We start from the raw sequence: 23,281 nt of genomic DNA, 5'->3' as shown, positions 1-23,281 counted from the left end.
TCACACTAATGGTAGATGGCAAAGGAGGATTCAAATTCAGTACCTATCCAAATGAGAACTTAACTACTTTATGTTACTATTTGTGCTCTGAAACAGAATTCTGCTTATCTCCAGTATTCCCACTATTTAGGTTTAGAGAAAAACAAAATAACAAAACAATATAAGAATAAACAAAACAGGGGCACCTGAGTGGCTCAGTCAGTTGAGCATCTAACTCTTGATTTCCACTCGGGTCGATCCCAGGGTTGTGGGATCGAGCCCCTTCATGGGGCTCTGTGCTGAATGTGGAGCCTGCTTAAGATTCTTTCTCTCTCCCTCAGCCCCTCTCCCCCACTCTCATGCTCTCTAACAAAAAATTTTTTTTAATTTTTAAAAAGAATAAAACAATATAAGAATAAACAAAACAAAACAAAAACTGTCTTAGCTCAGGCTGCCAATACAAAAATATCAGGCCAGATAGCTTATAAATAACAGACTTCATTTCTCACAGTTCTGGAGGCTGTGAAGTCCAAGATCAAGGCACCATCATATTCGGTATCTGGTGAGAACCTGTTTCCTGATTCACAGATGGTCATTTTCACTTGCATCTTTATATGATCGAAGGGGAGAGGAAATTCTTTGGGGTCTCTTTTATATAGACATTAATCTCATGGTACCTAATCACCTCCCAAAAGTCTGACCTAATATCATTACATTGAGAAGCAAGGGTGCGGTACGCAAACATTCAATCTGTGGACACAACTAAAAACAACCTTACCACTAAATAGCATCTAGATAAGCATTCCTACTCAGGAATGTTTATAAAGCATGTACTTAACTAGAATTTTGAGACTGGGATTGTCATTTGCCAAAACAAACTATAGATTATGTACTTCCCATTTATAGATTACAAGAAACAGGTAAGAAAGATACAAAATGTTTATCCCTACTAATAAATTCAGAACCCCAAGGGCAGATTCAGTTAAACAAAAAAACAAATGTCATTTATGATGGAAACTAGAAATTAGTGGAGTAGAGCCTTCAAAATTATGAAAGAAAATGATTTTCAGTCTAAAAATATGTACCCAGTCAAATTACTAACAAAGTATGAGGAAAAAAACATATTTCACACATTTAAGATCTTAATATATTTAACTTCCATGCACCCTTTGTTCAAGAAGTTACAGAAACATATGCTTCAAGGGCGCCTGGTGGTTCAGTCAGTTAAGTGTTTGACTTTGGCTCAGGTCATAATCTCACAGTTTGTGGGTTCAAGCCCCACGTCAGGCTCTGTGCTGACAGGTCAGAGCCTGGAGCCTCTTCAAATTCGGTGTCTCCCTCTCTCTGTTCCCCCCTGCTTGCATTCTGTCTCTCTCTCAAAAATAAATAAGAGATTAAAAAAAAAAAAAAAAAAAAACATGCTCCAACAAAATGAGGGATTAACACACAAAAAAAGAGGAAGAATGGAAGTCTAGAAAACAGGATCAAAAGGAAATCTCAGGATATGAAGGCAAGGCCCAGTATTATAGCAATGCTGCAGGCCCTGGGAGCAATGGCAACAAATAAGAGAGAAAGAACAGAAGAAAGTCTCAAAGTGGGGGAAAAAAGGGAAGACTTAATGTGTATGACTACACTTAGAGACCTTTCTATTGAAGAGTTGGGTGCTGGATTCGGAACAGAAATGTCAAAACAGGCAAACAAAAAAATGGCAAAATTTAACTCCAGGAGAAAAACGATTTAAGAAAGAAAATTTAATCATTATATATACTGTGTGTCCCACCTATGAACTATTTACACACCATCATCATCATCATCATCATCATCATCATCAAAACATTAAGTATTAATTCAACCAAAAATTGGGCTCTAACTATTCTATGGGCATAGAAAAAACTCAATAGATTACATCTAAAATTATATTCCCGGCATCCAACTCTTGATATCTTGATATCGGCTCAGGTCTTGCAGTTGTGACATCAAGCCCCATGCTGGGCTCTGTGCTGAGCAGAGCCTGCTTGAGATTCTCCCTTCCTCTCTCTCTCTGACCCTCCCCTGCTCACGTGCACATGCACGTGTGCTCTCTCTCTAAAAATAAATACACTTTAAAAAGTAAAATAAAAATTCTATTTCCACTAGTGTTGTTTACCATAAAGAAGAAAATGGGCCAGTGTGAGAAATAAAAAATGGTATACTACTAATTTGAATGTAAATATTTCTTATATTTACATTTATTGGCCTCCCATGTGTCCCCTTCAGTGAACTGTCTTTTCCGATCATTTTAGATATGCCATGGCAAAGGATGTCTCACCTCTCTGGATCAGACTACACTTTGATTCATCATCATGATGAAAAGAAATTTCAGCACACTAAGAGACCAGTTAGCCCACTTTCTTTACTCTATCAAAAGCAATGCCCAATTAAAACAGCAATGATACCACTCACTGAATAGAATGTCAGAAATCCAAGATTTACAACAACAAATAATGCCAAGGATGTGGAGCAATACGAACTCTTCATTCAATGTTGGTGAGCATGCAAGAGTCAGTTTGGCAGCTTCTTAACAAAACTAACCATACTCTTATCATAACAACCCAGCAGTTATGCTCCTTGATATTTCCTCAAATGAGTTAAACATTTATGTCCACACAAAAACCTGTACATAGATGTTAACAGCAGTTTTATTCAATAATTGCCCAAACTTGGAAGCAAACAAGTTGTCCTTCAGTATGTGAACAGATAAACTGTGGTATATTCAGACAATAAAATATTATTCTGGGGACACCTGCGTGGCTCAATCTGCTGAGCTTCTGACTATTGATTTCAGCTCAGGTCATGATCCCAGGGTCGTGGGATTAAGCCCCACGTCTGGCTCTGTGCTGAGTGTGGAGGCTTCTTGGGATTCTCTCTCTCTCCCTTTGTCCGTCTCCCACTCTCTCTCTAAAATTAAAAAATATATAGACTGGCTGGGAAGATGGCGGCATAGGAGGACGTTGGGCTCACCGCGTCCTGCTGATCACTTAGATTCCACCCACACCTGCCTAAATAGCCCAGGAAACCACCAGAAGACTAGCAGAACGGATTCTCCAGAGCCAAGCATAGATGAGAGGCCCACGGAAGAGGGTAGGAAGGGCAGAGAGGTGGTGCGCACTACGCAGACTGGCGGGAGGGAGCTGGAGTGGAGGGGCAGCCCGCCGGCAAAGCCGAGACCCCGAGTCTGGCTTGCAAAAGTGGAGGGGCCAGACGGAGTGTGTTCAGACAGCAAGTGGGACTTAACATCTGGAAGATTATAAGCTAACAGCTTATAATTTTGGCTGGAGGACAACGGGAGGGAGAGTTGCTGAGCCCCGGACGAAAGAGCGCAGCCTGGCAGGGAACAAAGGCACTCGCCAGCGCCATCTCCCTCACCCATTCCCCAGCCAAAATCCCAAAGGGAACCAGTTCCTGTCAGGGAACTTGCTTGCACCTCTCAAACACCGAACGCTGTGCTTCTGAGGATCCATCCCTCCAGCGGCGGGTCTGACTCCCTCCCGGTGCCACAGGGCCCCTCCCGAAGCAGCTCAATGAAGGAAAAGCAAGCTGAGCCTGCCCCTCCCGCCCCTGTTCACCTTGCCGATCCACCCCAGCTAATACGCCAGATCACCAGCACCACAAGCCTGGCAGTGTGCAAGTAGCCCAGAGGGGCCACACCACCCCACAGTGAATCCCACCCCTAGGAGAAGGGAAGAGGTACACACCAGTCTGACTGTGGCCCCAGCGGTGGGCTGGCGGCAGGCATCAGGTCTGACTGCGGCCAAGCCCACCAAGGCAAGTTATTTAAGACAGCACAGGGGAAGTGCCCCGAAGTTCCGCACCACTCCAGGGACTATCCAAAATGATGAAAGGGAAGAATGCCCCTCAAAAAAACCTCCAGGAAATAATGACAGCTAATGAACTGATCAAAAACGATTTAAACAATATGACAGAAAGTAAATTTAGAATAATAGTCATAAAATTAATTGCTGGGCTTGAAAACAGTATAAAGGACAGCAGAGAATCTATTGCTACAGAGATCAAAGGACTAAGGAACAGCCAGGAGGAGCTAAAAAATGCTATGAATGAGCTGCAAAATAAAACGGAGACGACCACAGCTTGGATGGAAGAGGCAGAGGAGAGAATAGGTTAACTAGAAGATAAAATTATGGAAAAAGAAGAAGCTGAGAAAGAGATAAAAAATCCAGGAGTATGAGGGGAAAATTAGAGAACTAAGTGATGCACTAAAGAGAAATAATCTACGTATAATTGGTATTCCAGAGGAGGAAGAGAGAGGGAAAGGTGCTGAAGGTGTACTTGAAGAAATAATAGCTGAGAACTTCCCTGATCTGGGGAAGGAAAAAGGCATTGAAATCCAAGAGGCACAGAGAACTCCCTTCAGACGTAACCCGAATCGATCTGCACGACATATCATAGTGAAACTGGCAAAATACAAGGATAAAGAGAAAATTCTGAAAGCAGCTAGGGATAAACGTGCTCTAACATATAAAGGGAAACCGATAAGACTTGTGACGGATCTCTCTACTGAAACTTGGCAGGCCAGAAAGGAATGGCAGGAAATCTTCAATGTGATGAACAGAAAAAAATATACAGCCAAGAATCCTCTATCCAGCAAATCTGTCATTTAGAATAGAAGAGAGATAAAGGTCTTCCCAAACAAACATAAACTGAAGGAATTCATCACCACTAAACCAGCCCTACAAGAGATCCTAAGGTGGATCCTGTGAGACAAAGTACCAGAGACATTGCTACAAGCATGAAACCTACAGACATCACACTGAATGTAAATGGACTAAATGTGCCAACCAAAAGACATAGGGTATCAGAATGGATAAAAAAACAAGACCCATCTATTTGCTGTCTACAAGAGACTCATTTCAGACCTGAGGACACCTTCAGATTGAAAGGGAGGGGATGGAGAACTATCTTTCATGCTACTGGAAGTCAAAAGAGAGCTGGAGTAGCCATACTTATATCAGACAAACTAGACTTTAAATTAAAGGCTGTAACAAGAGATGAAGAAGGGCATTATATAATAATTACAGGGTCTATCCATCAGGAAGAGCTAACAATGATAAATGTCTATGCGCCGAATACAGGAGCCCCCAAATATATAAAACAATGACTCACAAACGTAAGCAACCTTATTGATAAGAATGTGGTAATTGCAGGGGACTTTAACACCCCACTTACAACAATGGATAGATCATCTAGACACATGGTCAATAAAGAAACAAGGGCCCTGAATGATACATTGGATCAGATGGACTTGACAGATATATTTAGAACTCTGCATCCCAAAGCAACAGAATATACTTTCTTCTCGAGTGCACATGGAACATTCTCCAAGATAGATCACATACTGGGTCACAAAACAGCCCTTCATAAGTATACAAGAATTGAGATCATACCATGCATACTTTCAGACCACAATGCTATGAAGCTTGAAATCAACCACAGGAAAAAGTCTGGAAAACCTCCAAAAACATGGAGGTTAAAGAACATCCTACTAAAGAATGAATGGGTCAACCAGGCAATCAGAGAAGAAATTTAAAAATATATGGAAACAAACGAAAATGAAAATACAACAATCCAAACGCTTTGGGATGCAGCGAAGGCAGTCCTGAGAGGAAAATACACTGCAATCCAAGCCTATCTCAAGAAACAAGAAAAATCCCAAATACAAAATCTAACAGAACACCTAAAGGAAATAGAAGCAGAACAGCAAAGACACCCTAAACGCAGCAGAAGAAGAGAAATAATAAATATTAGAGCAGAAATAAACAATATAGAATCTAAAAAAACTGCAGAACAGATCAATGAAACCAAGAGTTGGTTTTTTGAAAAAATAAACAAAATTGATAAACCTCTAGCCAGGCTTCTCAAAAAGAAAAGGGAGATGACCCAAATAGATAAAATCATGAATGAAAATTGAATTGTTACAACCAATCCCTCAGAAATACAAGAAATTATCAGGGAATACTATGAAAACCTATATGCCAACAAACTGGACAACCTGGAAGAAATGGACAAATTCCTAAACACCCACACACTTCCAAAACTCAATCAGGAGGAAATAGAAAGCTTGAACAGACCCATAACCAGCGAAGAAATTGAATCAGTTATCAAAAATCTCCCAAGAAATAGGAGTCCAGGACCAGATGGCTTCCCAGGGGAGTTCTACCAGACGTTTAAAGCAGAGATAATACCTATCCTTCTCAAGCTATTCCAAAAAATAGAAAGGGAAGGAAAACTTCCAGACTCATTCTATGAAGCCAGTATTAACTTTGATTCCTAAACCAGACAGAGACCCAGTAAAAAAAGAGAACTACAGGCCAATATCCCTGATGAATATGGATGCAAAAATTCTCAATAAGATACTAGCAAATCGAATTCAACAGCTTATAAAAAGAATTATTCACCATGATCAAGTGGGATTCATTCCTGGGATGCAGGGCTGGTTCAACATTTGCAAATCAATCAACGTGATACATCACATTAATAAAAGATAAGAACCATATGATGCTGTCAATCGATGCAGAAAAAGCATTTGACAAAATTCAGCATCCTTTCTTAATAAAAGCCCTGGAGAAAGTCGAGATAGAAGGAACATACTTAAACATCATAGAAGCCATTTATGAAAAGCCCACAGCTGATATCATCCTCAGTGGGGAAGAACTGAGAGCTTTCCCCCTGAGATCAGGAACACGACAGGGATGTCCACTCTCACCGCTGTTGTTTAACACAGTGTTGGAAGTGCTAGCATCAGCAATCAGACAACAAAAGGAAATCAAAGGCATCAAAATTGGCAAAGATGAAGTCAAGCTTTCACTTTTTGCAGATGACATGATATTATACATGGAAAATCCGACAGACTCCAGCAAAAGTCTGCTAGAACTGATACATGAATTCAGCAAAGTCGCAGGATATAAAATCAATGTACAGAAATCAGTTGCATTCTTATACACTAATAATGAAGCAACAGAAAGACAAATAAACTGATCCCATTCACAATTGCACCAAGAAGCATAAAATACCTAGGAATAAATCTAACCAAAGATGTAAAAGATCTGTATGCTGAAAACTATAGAAAGCTTATGAAGGAAATTGAAGAAGATATAAAGAAATGGAAAAACATTCCGTGCTCATGGGTTGGAAGAATAAATATTGTCAAAATGTCAATACTACCCAAAGCTATCTACACATTCAATGCAATCCCAATCAAAATTGCACCAGCATTCTTCTCGAAGCTAGAACAAGAAATCCTAAAATTCATATGGAACCACAAAAGGCCCCGAATGGCCAAAGTAATTTTGAAGAAGACCAAAGCAGGAGGCACCACAATCCCAGACTTTAGCCTCTACTACAAAGCTATAATCATCAAGACAGCATGGTATTGGCACAAAAACAGACACATAGACCAATGGAATAGAATAGAAACCCCAGAACTAGACCCACAAAAGTATGGCCAACTAATCTTTGACAAAGCAAGAAAGAATATCCAATGGAAAAAAGACAGTCTCTTTAACAAATGGTGCTGGGAGAACTGGACAGCAACATGCAGAAGGTTGAAACTAGACCACTTTCTCACACCATTCACAAAAATAAACTCAAAATGGGTAAAGGACCTGAATGTGAGACAGGAAACCATCAAAACCCTAGAGGAGAAAGCAGGAAAAGACCTCTCTGACCTCAGCCACAGCAATATCTTACTTGACACATCCCCAAAGGCAAGGAAATTAAAAGCAAAAATGAACTACTGGGACCACATCAAGATAAAAAGCTTCTGCACAGCAAAGGAAACAGTCAACAAAACTAAAAGGCAACTGATGGAATGGGAAAAGATATTTGCAAATGACATATCAGACAAAGGGCTAGTATCCAAAATCTATAAAGAGTCAAACTCCACACCCAAAAACCAAATAATCCAGTGAAGAAATGGGGAGAAAACATGAATAGACACTTCTCTAAAAAAGACATCCAGATGGCCAACAGGCACATGAAAAGATGCTCAACATTGCTCCTCATCAGGGAAATACAAATCAAAACCACACTCAGGTATCACCTCACACCAGTCAGAGTGGCCAAAATGAACAAATCAAGAGACTATAGATGCTGGAGAGGATGTGGAGAAACGGGAACCTTCTTGCACTGTTGGTGGGAATGCAAACTGGTGCAGCCACTCTGGAAAACAGTGTGGAGGTTCCTCTAAAAATTAAAAATAGGCCTACCCTATGACCCAGCAGTAGCACTGCTAGGAATTTACCCAAGGGATACAGGAGTACTGATGCAAAGGGGCACCTGTACCCCAATGTTTATAGCAGCACTCTCAACAATAGCCAAATTATGGAAAGAGCCTAAATGTCCATCAACTGATGAATGGATAAAAAAATTGTGGTTTATATACACAATGGAGTACTATGTGGCAATGAGAAAGAATGAAATATGGCCCTTTGTAGCAACGTGGATGGAACTGGAGAGTGTGATGCTAAGTGAAATAAGCCATACAGAGAAAGACCGATACCATATGTTTTCACTCTTATGTGGATCCTGAGAAACTTAACAGGAACCCATGGGGGAGGGGAAGGAAAAAAAAAAAAAAGGAGAGGTTAGAGTGGGAGAGAGCCAAAGCATAAGAGACTTTTAAAAACTGAGAATAAACTGAGGACTGATGGGGGGGTGGGAGGGAGGGGAGGGTGGGTGATGGGTACTGAAGAGGGCATCTTTTGGGATGAGCACTGGGTGTTGTATGGAAACCAATTTGACAATAAATTTCATATATTAAAAATAAATAAGTTAAATAAATAAAATTAAAAAAGAAAGTTGTTCAAGTTAAAAAAATAAAAATATAATAAAATTTAAAAGTATATATATTATTTCATGCTAACAAAGGAAAATGACCTGTCAAGCATGACAAGACATGGAAGAATCCTAAATGCATAAACTAAGTGGAAGAAGCCAATCTGAAAAGGCTATGTGCTGTATGATTTCAACTACATGACATTCTGAAGAAGGCAAAACTATGAAGACAGTAGAAAAATCAGTGGTTGCCAGGGGCTCAGGGAGAGGGTGGGAAGGATTAATAGGTAGAACACAAAGGATTTTTGGGGCAGTGAAACTATTCTATATAAAACTGTAACACTGGATGTATGTCAGCACACATTTGTCAAAACCCACAGAATATATAACAAAAAAGTGAACCCTAGGGGTGCCTGGATGGCTCAGTCGGTTAGGCTTGGTTTTGGCTCAGGTCGTGATCTCACAGTTTGTGAGTTTGAGCCCCACAGAGCCTGCTTGGGATTCTCTCTCTCCTTCTCTAGAGGCAGGCCCTCTCTAGGGGCAGAGTCCCTCCCCTGCTTGCTTGTTCTATGTCTCTCAAAATAAATAAAAAACTGAAAAAACAATAATAAAATAAAATGGTTTTTTTTGAAGAGTGAACCTTAATGTAAACTATGGACTTCAGTTAATAATAATGTATCAATACTGGCTCATTGATGATAACAAATGTACTGCATTAATATAAGATGTTAATAATAAGAGGTATATAGGAACTCTTTTTTTTTTTTAAGATTTTATTTTTAAGCAATCTCTATACCCAACATGGGGCTCAAACCCACAACCCCATGATCAAGAGTTGCATGCCCCACCTACTGAGCCAGCCAGGTACCCTAGGAACTCTACTTTCTGCTTAGTTTTTCTATGAACTTAAAACTGAAGTCTACTGAAGAAAAAAAAAAAAAAAAAAAAAGCAATGCCCAAACAATACTCACATAGGATCCAAGTTATGTATACCTTTCTGTCACAAATGGGAATAGTGCTGGTGTGGCTTGCACATTATTAGTGATCTACATTCTACAGCTGAGTTCCAATAAAGAGCACCCAGGTTACCACTTCAGCAAGCAGAGGGGCTACTCTGGCTCCTTTTGTTTGCCTTTCTAGAGTAGAGGCTGAGTGACTATGATGAAATTGATAACTCATAAATCTTGGACCTTCTGACCAAAATCTTAAAAGACCCTAAAACCTGGCAAATTCTCTCCTTTCTTTTGCTTTGAGAAACAAAGTGGTCTGTTTCCCCTGAATAATGAAGTAGGATACATATTAAAAAATACATAATGGTGTGTTGGGCTGGCTCAGTCAGAAAAGCATGTAACTCTGATCTTGAGGTTGTGAGTTCGAGCCCCATGTTGGGTATAGAGATAACAAAAAAAATTTTTTTAAGTGAGAATGATTTCTAACCAAAGGGAGCTTAAGCAGAGGATCTTTACATATTATTCATTCTTACTCAGGGGCAGATATGCACACATCTCACAGGTAGAATGCATACTTTAAGCATGTCTTTCACACCTGCTCCTAGAGGAAGGAAAAATTATTTCATGCCAGGCCCTATGTGGGGCTTTCGCCAAGGCTCATTCATTACACTTATCTTTTACCCATTTTCCACTTATATTCTGGTATCTTTCTTATTATTTTATAATATTTTATTGTATAGTGAAGATAATTACCAACAAGAGAAGCTTCATTTAAAACTAAACAGAGGAGCTGAGCAGAAAGGGATGGAGAGTGAGTACTAATGAGTACAGTCTTTCTTTTTTGGAATGATGAGAATGTTCTGGAATTAGATAGTGGTGATGGTTGCACAACTGTGAATATACCAAAAACCACCACCAAATTGTACATGTTGAAAAGATAAATGTTTGGTATTGACAAAGACTCTCTCCTTGACCAAACTAAGCAGGTTCCTCTGAGTCTTCTCTACCAGAGCTTGTCCTTGGCCACTGTCCTTAACTTCAGCCTGCATAGCCTAATTGAGCAAGACTTCTAAATCAGTTTAGAGAGAATCCCCACCCTGATCTGATCTCCCTGGATTTTGATCAAATTTCTCATCCCCCACCCTTGATATCTAAACCTTTAGCCTGCTTTCAGTAAGAATCCTGTTAAATTAGTTTAGCAAGAATCCTCTACCCTTTATGTCTCTTAGTAATTTTTTATCCACTGACCCCCTCTTCAGAGTTGAGCCTAATCTCTCTCCCTATTACAATAATCCTGAATAAAGTCTTCATTACCATTTTGACATGTGTCTGAATAATTTCTTTAACAGCATATAAATTTTATCTCAATAAAGCTCTTATTCAAGGAACTAAATAGAAAATCTTGTCTGTCTTATATCCATCATTAAATGTGATGATAAAAGTGCCAATCACACAGTAGTTAAAATACTAAACAATATGTAACTGATTTGCCCAAATCTATATATAATTTTCCAATTTAAGTAAATCCAAAATGATGCCTATCTAATTGGAAGAAAAATTAAAAGAAGAAATTATTATATATAATCACATATGTAAAATCAATCACTGGTAAACTGTCTACATTGAGATAATTTACTCCTTCCCAAATAGTGGTACATATTTCTTTTTTATTTTTCTTACTGGTTTTTTGTTTTGTTTTGTTTTTTGTGTTTTTTTTTCTTACTGTTTTTTTTTTAATTAAAAAAATTTTTTTTTAATCTTTGAGAGAGAGACAGAGAGAGACAGAGTGGGAGCAGGGGAGAAACAGAGAGGGAGACACAGAATCCAAAGCAGGCTTCAGGCTCTGAGCTGTCAGCACAGAGCCTGATGCGGGGCTCCAACTCAGAACCATGAGATCATGACCCAAGCAGAAGTCGGACACTTAACCAAGTGAGCCACCCAGGCGCCCCTTTATTTTTCTTACTTGATTAGCTTTTTAAAAAATTATTAGGTAATAAGTACAACACTGTAATATTTCAAAACTGAATAGGCACTTACAGGAAAAGATAGATAATCTGCCATCTCCCTTCTCCCTTCCGATTCACTCTTATGAAGTAATCAATGTTAAGCCTTTTGATATACATCCTTCCGCATCTTTCCTTGTGCTCTTACATATATGGATGAGTTTTTTTTAATGAGTCATGTTACACACATGATACTATAATTTTTTCACTTATCTATATATGAAGAACATTCCTCTAGATCAATCATAGAGCTCTAATTTATTCTTTTTAATAGCTGCATGTTTCTTATTTCCTAACATTAACAATCATTCAAGAACTCCTTTACAAAGGACACTTATGCTATTTCTAGATTTTTACCATTATGCTACAACAAATAATGTGAATGTATATACATATACTGACTGAACCAGGAGCCTCCAGTTCTCATTTTCTTTCTTTTTTTTTTTTTTTTAAGTTTATTTTATTTTGAGAGAGAGAGAGAATAGGCAGGGAGAGGGAGTGAGACAGGGGCAGAAGATCCAAAGCAGGCTTTGTGCTGACAGAAGAGAGCCCAATTGCCAGGCTCGAACTCACAAACCAAAGTCAAACACTTAACAGACTGAGCCACCCAGGTACCCCCCCAGTTATCATTTTCTACGCATTTTTTTTCAGTTTTATTATAGAGATGTGATAATACTATATTATTTCCAGTCTTTCGTTTTCTATTTAAAATTGTGACACAGAGGTACCTGGGTGGCTCAGTCGGTTAAGTGTCCAACTCTTGATTTCAGCTCAGGTCATAATCTCATGGTTGTGAGATTGAGCCCCGTGCTGGGCTCCACGCTGGTGTGGAGCCTGTTTGGGATTCTCTCTCCCTCTCCCTCTGCTCCTCCCCCACTTGCATTCTCTCTCTCTTTCTCAAAAAAAAAAAAAAAATGTGATATAAACATTTCCCCCATGTTATAACTCTGTAAACAATACTTTAAATAGATTTATAATATCATCCATTAAACTATAGACTATATCTTTGATTCTGTAATTCCACATGTAGTGACTGAACTTCATGGAATAATAATAGATCAGACAAAGAAACACACTAACACATCATTTGCTAAAACAAAAATTTGGAAACAACCTAAATGTTAAATTCAAGGAATGGTTAAATAAATTATGGAATAGTACATAAATAATAGTGAATATTATAAAATTGAAATTAGGTATATGTATTTTTCATAAATAAATCACTTTTACAAATTATACCAATTAATTCTCCCACCAGCAGTGTACTTACAATGTTAAGTCCATAATAGTAGCTGTTATTATTATTATTAGGCACTTACTATGTGCCAGGAACTATCCTAAGTCTGTACATGTGTTAATTAATCTAACTGTCAAAATATCCCTAGTACAGGGACGTCTGGATGGCTCAGTAGGTTAAGTGTCCCACTCTTGATTTCAGCTCAGATCATGAGATGAAGCCCTGTGGAGCCTGCTTGGGATTCTCTCTCCCTCTCTCTCCCTCTCCCCTGTTTGCATGTATATGCACTCTCTCTCTCTCTCTCTCTCTCAAAAAAAAATCCCTAGTACAGAATTTATTACCAATACTAAGGTACAAAAGTAGAGAAAATAACTCAAGGAAAACAATTCCACCTATGCAAACAAGATAAACACTCTCATTCTGAGTACTCAGCCTTCATATAAGAATTTTATCTTGGTCCCAAAATCATCTGATTGTGTTCAATTTCTTAAGGTATGAAACTCTTTGGAATTAGTTCAAAGGCCCTGGAAAGGAAAACTTCCCTTGGCATGCTTTTCATGATCACCTGCTATTGTTCAGGAATCTGCAGTGAATTCAGTCTTAAGAAAAATTACTGTAAAGACATCCAAATCAGTAAGGAAGAAGTAAAACTTTCACTCTTTGCAGATGACATAATACTATACAGAAAAACCAAAAGACTACACCAAAAAACTGCTAAAACTGATAAAGGAATTTAGTAAAGTGGCAGGATGCAAACTCAATGTACAGAAATCTGCATTTCTATATGCCAGTAATGAAACAACAGAAACAGTAATTAATAAAACAATCCCATTTACAATTGAACCTAAAATATGAGATGCCTAGGAATAAACCTAACCAAAGAGGTGAAAGATCTGTACTCTGAAAACTATAAAACACTGATGAAAGAAATTGAAGACAACACCAAGAAATGAAGACATTCCATACTCATGGATTGGAAGAACAAATATTGTGAAAATGTCTATATTACCCAAAGCAATCTACATATTTAATGCAATCCTTGTCAGAATTCCAACAGCATTTTTCACAGAACTAGAACAAACAATCCTAACATTTTTATGGAATCAAAAGACCCCAAATAGCCAAAGCAATCTTGAAAAAGAAAAGCAAAGCTGCAGGCATCACAATTCTGGACTTGAAGTTATATTACAAAGCTGTAGTAATCAAAACAGTATGGTAATTGAACAAAACTAGATACAGAATAAAAAACACAGAAATAAACCCACAATTATATGGTCAGTCAATCTTTGACAAAGTGGAAAAGAATACCCAATGGAAAAAAGACAGTCTCTTCAACAAATGGCCTTGGGAAAACTGGACAAAAACATGCAAGAGAAAGAAACTGGCTCACTTTCTTACACTATCTACAAAAACAAATTCAAAATGGATTAAAAACCAAAACGTAAGACTGGAAACAAGAAAAATCCTAGAAGAGAGCACAGAAAGCACAGGCAGTAACTTCTCTGACATTGGCTATAGCAACTTTTTATAGATAGGTCCAAGGCAAAGGAAACAAAAGCAAATCAATCAATCAACAAAACCAAAAGGCAACCTACAGAATGGGAAAAGATATTTCCAAATGACATATCCAATAAAGGGTTGGTACCCAAAATATACAAAAAGTTTATAAAACTCATCACCCAAAAAACAAATAATCCAGTGAAAAAACGGGCAGAAGACATGAACAAACATCTTCCAAAGAAGACTTCCAGATGGCCAATAGACACATGAAAAGATGTTCATTAACATTTAACATCAGGGAAATGCAAATCAAAACTACAATGAGGTATCACTTCATACCTGTAAGAATGGCTGAAATCAACAACACAAGAAACAACAGGTGTTGGCCAAGGATGTGGAGAAAATTAACCTCTTGCCCTGTTGGTGGGAATGTGAACTGATGCAGCCACTGTGGAAAACCCTATGGAGGTTTCTCAAAAAGTTAAAAATAGAACTATATTATGATCCAGTAATGGCACTACTGGGTATTTACCCAAAGAACACAAAAACTCTAATTCAGAAGGGATACATGCGCCCCTATGTTTATAGCAGCATTATTTACAATAGCCAAGATATGAAAGTAGCCCATGTGTCCATCGATATATAAATGGATAAATATGTGGTATATATATACAAGGGAATATTATTCTGCCATAAAAATAATAAAACCTTGCCATTGGAGCTAGAGAGTATAATGCTAAACAAAATAAGTCAGAGAAAGACAAATATTATATGATTTCACTCATGGCATTTAAGAAACAAAACAAACAAGCAAAGGAAAAAAAAAAGAGGGAGAAAGAGACAAACCAAGAAGCAGATTCTTAACTATAGAGAACAAACTTATGGTTACCAGAGGGGAGGTGGGGGGAGATGGGTGAAACTAACTTGAATTAAAATTAAAAAAAAGATTACTGTATAATAGGAAGAATATTCTTGACATATTGTAGATACACATAACCAAAGCCCAGAAATCTCAATTATTGTCCCAAGATTAGAACCTTAATTTCTGAGTTCTATTTATCTTCCCTGGAAGGCACAGACTTGATTTGCTTTAAAAATCAAGGATTTCTGGTAAAAATTTTATAGCACTTTAAAATACAGTACAGCAGGGGCGGCTGGGTGGCTCAGTCGGTTAAGCGTCTGACTTCGGCTCAGGTCATGATCTCGCGGTTGGTGAGTTCAAGCCCTGCGTCAGGCTCTGTGCTGATGGCTCAGAGCCTGGAGCCTGTTTCAGATTCTGTGTCTCCCTCTCTCTCTGATCCTCCCCCGTTCATGCTGTGTCTCTCTCTGTCTCAAAAATAAATAAACGTTAAAAAAAAAATTAAAAAAAAAAAAAAAAATAAAATACAGTACAGCAAATAAACTTAATATTACTTGGACCTGGCAATGATATCATAGAAATGCTTTTTGTTTTCCCTCTCTTTGCCCAAAGCTTCCAAGAGACTGGTGAAAGTGCCTGACTCCTGCAGCTCCTGCATGGTCTTTGTAATTATGTCACTGAAAAACTGCCTGTAAGGAGAAACAAGAAAGATGAGTTAATAAATTTCCCTACATTTACAAAGGGCTACAGAAGTCACACAAGTTAAGACCTGGAATGAAAATCAGAACTAAGTTGGAATTACTCCTGGAATGCAAGAATAATTTAACATTAGGAAGTCTATTAATAGAGGGGCGACTGGGTGGCTTAGTCAGTCAAGCATCCAACTTCGGCTAAGGTCATGATCTCACAGTTCGTGGGTTCAAACCCCACGTTGAGCTCTGTGTCGGGCTCCAGGCTAACAATGTGGAGGCTGCTTAGGACTCTCTCTCTCTCCCTCTCCCTCTGCCCCTCACCCACCCACGCTTTCTCTCAAAAATAAATTAAAAAAAAAAAAAGAAAGTCTATTAATAGAATTCATCACATTAACAAAGGCAAAAGGAGGAAAAACCATAAGACCATCACAACAGATGGCAGAAAAGGCATTTGGCAAAACTCAATACCCATTGTTTTAAAAATAAACAACAAAAACTCTTCGCAAACTAGAAATAAAAGAGAACTTCCTTAACCTGACAAAGTTTACGTACCAAGTACTAACAAACACTGAATGTACAGTATAATATTATGTACACAATATTTAAAAACATGTAAAACTAGGGGCGCCTGGGTGGTTCAGTCTGTTAAGCATTCAACTTCAGCTCGGGTCATGATCTCTGTTCACAAGTTCATGTGGGGCCTGAGCTGACAACATGGAGCCCACTTAGGATCCTCTGTCCTCCTCTCTCTGCTCCTACCCACCCCCCCCCAAAAAAAAATTTTAAAAAACATGTAAAACTGTATGTACTGTTTAAATAAAACACATACATACCTAATAAAAGTATCACAACATGTAAGAGAATAATAAATACCATATTCAGAATAGAGTTCATCTTTGGGGGAAGAGTGAGGGGGACTAGCATCTGAGGCTTCAATTGTATCTGTAGTATTTCATTTAAAAACAAAACAAAACAGGGGTGCCTGGGTGGCTTGGTCCGTTGAACGCTCATCTTCAGCTAAGGTCAAGATCCTGCAGTACGTGAGTTCAACCCTCACATTGGACCTGCTGTCTGCCCAGAGCCTGCTTTCAGTCTTCTGTCCCCCTCTCTCTCTACCCCTCTTGTGCATGCTCTCTCTCTCTCTCTCTCTCACTCCCTCTCAAAAATAAACCTTTAAAATAAAATAAAATGAATTCATAAAAAAAAACAAAAACCTCTAAAGCAATTATGGTAAAATGTTAAGATTCGGTGCTTACACACATTTAAGTATTCATTATTTCATTATTTATATTTTTCTGCATTTTGGGGTGCTTGGGTGGCTCAGTGGGTTGAACATCCAACTTTGGCTAAGGTCATGATCTCACAGTTTGTGAATTCCAGCTCCAAGTCCAGCTCACTGCTGTCAGTCTGTCAGCACAGAGCTCACTTTGGATCCTTTGTCCCCGTCTCTCTGCCCCTTCCCTGCTTGCTCTTTCCCTCTCTCTCTCCCCCGAAAAATTATATTTTTCTTCATTTAAAAAATATTTGAGGGGCACCTGGGTGGCTCAGTGGGTTGAGTGTCTGACTTTGGCTCAGGTCATGATCTCATGGTTTATGAGTTCCAGCCCTGCATTGGGCTCTGTGCTGACAGCTCAGAGCTTGGTGCCTGCTTCGGATTCTGTGTCCCCTTTCTTTCTGCCTCTCCCCTGCTTGTGCTCTGTCTCTCTCTCAAAAATAAATAAACATTAAAAATTTTTTTTTAATAATAAAAAATATTTCATAATTTTGCAAAAGTTAAACCTTTTAAAAATTTTTAAAAAGAGGGGCGCCTGGGTGGCTCAGTCAGTTAAAAGCTCAGGTCATGATCTCACAGTTTGTGGGTTCAAGCCCTGCCTCAGGCTTTGTGCTGACATCTCAGAGCCTAGAGCCTGCTTCAGATTCTGTGGCTCCCTCTCTCTCTGCCCTTCCCCCACTCATGCTCTGTCTCTCTTGCGCTCTCTCAAAAATAAATAAAACATTAAAAAAAATTTTTTTTAAAGAGCTAATAAAACCCTCACATTTTAGAGATGAGTAAACCCAGGAAGGGTTAACCAGGAAGGTTAAATGACCTGCCTAATCACACATAACTAATTTGAGAAAGATGTATAACCATATAATTCATACTTCCTGACTCCTAGTCCATTGGTTTCTATAATATTCTGGTGGGTAGAGAATTTTAAAAACTGCTTTTTAATGTTTTGACATAGAGTCGGCAAGAATTACACTATTTTACATAATAATCTATTAACAACAGTTCAAAGAAAAAGATTCAAAACCTATATTAAGAGAAAAGTTAAGTATACCAAAGTAAAAAAAAACCAATTGAAAAGATATTAGCCATCACATGGAGACAGAAAAGGACATTAGCTAGATTGGGTGTTTATAAGCTGGATACATTTCTGTCATGCATGCAAATCTGAGCCAGATTGATTTTAACAAGAAACATTACCCCTCTGATGCAGGGATTGGAATATTTTTCCTATAAAGGGACAAATGGTAAATGTTTTGGCTTTGCAGGCCATAAATTCTCTGTTGCAACTCCTCAGCTCTGTTGTTGTAGCATGAAAGCAGCAAGAGACAATATGTAACCAAATGAGCAATGCTGTATTCCAAAAAAATTTATTTTCAAAAACAGACCACAGGCTGCATGCATTTGGCTGGTGGCCCTGGGTAATTGTTCTAAGCATTCATTTACCAACAGTCCTTACCATCATATTACATCCTCTTTTATTTTATTTTTAAAATTTTTTAAATGTTTATTTTTGAGAGAGAGAGAGACAGAGCACAAGCAGGGGAGGGGCAGAGAGAGGGAAACCCAGAATCCAAAGCAGGCTCCAGGCTCTGAGCTGTCAGCACAGAGCCCAACACGAGGCTTGAACTCACGAACCATGAGATCATGACCTGAGCCAAAGTCGGACGCTCAACAGACTAAGCCACCCAAGCACCCCATATTACATCCTCTATTAAACTTAACAGGTTTCTTTGTCAGCAAGCCAGCTGACAACAAAAAACTGAATACTGAGACAATGGAAACTGAGACTGCCTTTCAGAAATTCTCGGGGCACCTGGGTGCCCTGCTTGGCTAAGTGTCCCACTCTTGATTTCAGCTCAGGTTATGATATCACAGTTATGAGACTGAGCCCTGAGTTGGGCTCCGCTCAGAGTGGGGAGACTGCTTAAGATTCTCTCTCTCCCTCTGTCCCTCTCCCCCACTCCCGCTCTCTTTCTCTACAAATAAAAAATAATAAATGAATAAATGAATAAATAACTGGAAACAAAGGCTCAACAACTTGCCCATGATTATATAGCCACATACTTCCAATTGTACCACACTTCCTCTAGGCAGTCTTTAGCTAATCCTATGGAAAGCAGTAGCTTTCCATATAATGACCAATCCATAAGAGAAGACAGCAGTCGACCACCGTTACACCCATTTTTCATCCATAATAAATATACTACTACATTCCAAATATGCTCTCCTTCCTTACCTATCTACCTGAATTTTCTTCAGTGTCTCCGTAGACATTATGGTCTGTCTTATAGGTTTTTTGAAGACAAGATCTTGCGTTTTGTTAAATCCGTTGGCCAATTGGCTTCCTTGTCTGATTTCTGGCAACTTGGTTTCTTCTTTAGCTAAGAATGGACTGGTTATTTTTGAGGTTTTTGGGTCATCTGAAAATTTTTCTAAGGTCTTTCCTTCAAAATTGATTTCTTTATTTTTCTTCTAAAAACAAGAAATAATGTTTTATGTAATACAGATTTTAAGAGTAAAGAAACAATGCTATACAAGGGCCTCTGCCTACATTTTTCAACCTCATCTTCTGCCACTTGTACTCGACACACAAGAAAATTACCCTTTTCTTCAGCCACATAAACCATGTCCTGCTATTTTCTTCCTTCCTGCCCCTAGACAACATTCCTTTTCTGTCTTTCCTCAGTGTACCACCAGGTAAACTTTAAGATTTTGATCAAAGGAAAAGTTATTTGTGAAACATCTTTATTAGCAGACATTTACCATATTGTAATTCTTGTATAAATTGTATACAATTGTATAATTGTCTCCATCAGATTGTAAATTCTATGAAGGAAGGGACAGTTCTTAGAGATCTTGGTTCCCTTCAAATTCTTTTTGAAACAGGGGAACCTGAGTGGCTCAGTCCGTTAAGCATCCGACTGTTGATTTTGATTCAGGTCATGATCTCACTGTTTGTGAGATTGAGCCCCACGTCGGGCTCTGTACTAACAGCAAGGAGCCAATCTGAGATTATCTCTCTCCCTCTTTTGCTGCCCCTCCACCACTCATGCAGGCACTCTCTGTCTCAAAAGTAAATAATTAAAAAATAAAATAAAATAAATTCTTTTGGGAATTAGACTGGATAATAAATGTGGCCATCTTTATAGTTTCATTGTCTAGAACAATGCCTAGGGTATAGGAGACTCAAAATGCTCATTGACACATGAATTTTAAATATAAAGAATGAAAGGAAAGTCATATCAAAGAGCAAATTGGTATAATTAGTAGTGTGGTATAGATTTTGAAGGTCATGTGGGGAAAGGCCAAAATAATTTATTTTTCAGACCCAAATTGAACACTAAGGGGTAGGCATCAACCATAGGAACAGCATATGTCTTTTAACTGATGATTCCCATTTAATCTGTGGCTAAAAGCTTTAGCTTTTGAGAGGCCATACAACATAGTCATTATACCTAAAGACTCTGAAACCAAACTTCCTTATTTGAATCCTGGCTTTATTTCTCACTAAACCATATTGACTTAAGAAAACTATTTAATATCTCTATGCCTCCATTTTCCCATTGGTAAAATAGGGATAGTAGTACCTCCCCTCATAGGGTTATTAAAAGGATTAAATAAATTAATATACATAAAGCATTTAGAACAGTACACAGAACTTTGTGAGTTCTACACTTGTTATGATTACTTAAATTCTTGTGTTGTCTTATGCACAGAAGAAAAGTTTATCTGCACACTGATACACAAAGCCTAGGTCTTCCTTAGCTAAACTTCAACTAGCCCAGAAATGTTAAAAACTATCCATGAATGGTTAATAAACACAGAGTCAACTGTATTTTTCTTTACATCAACTATAAGCAAAGATCCAGATCTAAAGAACACATCTATAGGGAAGTACAAAACAAAATGCTGCCTTAAATAAGAACTAAATTTAAATTTTTTCTTTTAAATTAAAATTAATTTGGCTACAACGAGAATAGAAGTGTAGCATTTCAACAACTGAACTGAAACTTACCTAGATGTAAGGAAAACCTTAAGGGTGGTTTTTATTTTAGATTTTATCTACGTAGGGAAGGGGAAAGTGTAAGGCCTAGGAGGCTCTGTTTTTCCATTTCCCTGTTTTTCCTCTACCTTTATGCTTGGGCATCTGGAAATGGAAGCAACTGTGTCAAGCAGCCTGATTTACTGATTACTACAAATAAATATGAATTTTTAAAAGAGAGAATTTAAGTAGACTAGCTAAATGTTTTAGTTCATTTACTAAAAAATATTTCCATCACACACAATGTACAAGAGAGGGTATTAGACTCTTGAGACAAAAGGTAAGAGAAACAGTATCCCTGCAAGGAAGCTCTTCCCAAATTTTGGTCCACTTACTCCCACTTCTGGTAGAATCTGATACATTAGTATATTTTTCATCATGCCACTCCATGATTTTACAAATGAAAATCTATTTGGAGATGTCCTTAGCTATAAAAATGGCTATAAAAGAGGGATAATGCTAATTAACCTTTCATCCCAAGTTGTTCTAAAGGCTAAACAATAAGACAAAGGATTTAAAATATAATCCTATGCCCTTACAGGGCAATGACATTGTAAAATTAATGAGCTAGAAGTAGTATTATGAAGCAAAATATTATTTTAAAAGATTCATAGTTTTGTAAAGTTGTGGAACTAACTTATATTGAGAAAAGAGCTGTTAAGCTTCTATTAATCAAGATAAGAGTATAAGGCTTTATTATATACACTACTATGAAATTACAAGCAGGGTCTCTGTTAAGTCAGAAAATTTTGTGGGTGAAGATCCCTATCATAAACCAGAATAAAATAGTGCAAAAATTTTGTTCTTTAATTTAGTGAAGTAGTGACCGCTGCTGAATTGTTTATAAATTTGGGTTTTTCATTCTCTCTTGAGTTTCTATGAAGGCAAATTACCTTTTTTTAGCCTGACAGTATCATTGATAAGTCTCATAAAACTTTATCTTGCTAACTAACTAAATATCTTTTTATTTTTGATTCTTACTGAAGGAGACAATAAATAGGGAGGAAACCCCAGACTCTCTACTATTTATTACCTAGCTTAATGTATGAATTAGACTCTTATTTTAAATGCATTGAAAGGCTTAGTTCTTGGGTTTTCAGTCTCTTTGCCTTCATAAATTGATAAGAAAAATTAATTTGTTACAAAATTCCCTGATATACCCATTAATGTAATTTTTTCCCCGAGTTTTTACTTAAATTCTAGTCAGTTAACATATGGTAAAATTGGTTTCAGGTGTATAATTCAGTGATTCATCACTTACATATAACACACAGTGCTCATCACAAAAAGTGCCCTCCTTAATACCCATTACCCATTTAGCCCATCCCCGCCCACCTCCCTCCATCAACCCTCAGTGTCCTCCATAGCTAAACCTGTTAGTGTTGTTTTAAAACCACCCTGAAATTCATAGAATGTTAGCATTAGAAGGGACTATGTGGATCATTTAGTTAAAACTCTATTACACTTTAGGGACACCTGGCTAGCTCAGTCAGCGGAGCATGCAACTCTTGATCTCGTGGCTATGAGTTCAAGTCCCACATTGGGTGTGGAGATTACTTAAAAATAAAAATGAAAAAAAAATACACACACAAAAACTCCATCACATTTTACAAATGGGAATATGAAGACCAAGAAAGTGAAATGAACTGATAGTACACAACTAAACTGCAAAGAGCTCCTGACTCCAAATCCAGTATTCTTTACAGTAATTTTTACCAAGTTTTTTGAGAGAGAGAATGAGAGAGAGAATGAGCAGGGGAGGGGCAGAGAGGGAGGGAGGGAGGGAGAGAGAGAATCCCAAGCAGTCTCCACACCGTCAGTGCAAAGCCTGATGTGGGGCTTGAACTCACGAACCGTGAGACCATGATCTGAGCCAAAACCAAGAGTCATACACTTAACCAACTGAGCCACCTAGATGCC

General features: G+C 38.1%; 1 protein-coding gene across 2 annotated transcripts in view; it reads right to left on the bottom strand.

The window, feature by feature from the left end:
- The window catches only part of DRC9 (dynein regulatory complex subunit 9), a 53,742-nt gene that overhangs the window by 23,317 nt on the left and 7,144 nt on the right, over nt 1–23,281 (bottom strand). For both annotated transcript variants that reach the window (XM_060639716.3, XM_078453082.1), the window contains exons 4-5: nt 19,556–19,791; nt 15,918–16,046 (exon numbers count right to left, since the gene is read on the bottom strand). In XM_060639716.3, the coding sequence (XP_060495699.1) occupies nt 15,918–16,046; nt 19,556–19,791 (365 nt within the window). The remainder of the gene's footprint in view (nt 1–15,917; nt 16,047–19,555; nt 19,792–23,281) is intronic.

Source organism: Panthera onca, chromosome C2 (assembly GCF_046562875.1).
Source record: "Panthera onca isolate mPanOnc1 chromosome C2, mPanOnc1 haplotype 2, whole genome shotgun sequence".
NCBI lineage: Eukaryota > Metazoa > Chordata > Mammalia > Carnivora > Felidae > Panthera > Panthera onca.
This window is presented reverse-complemented; position numbering and strand designations above follow the sequence as displayed.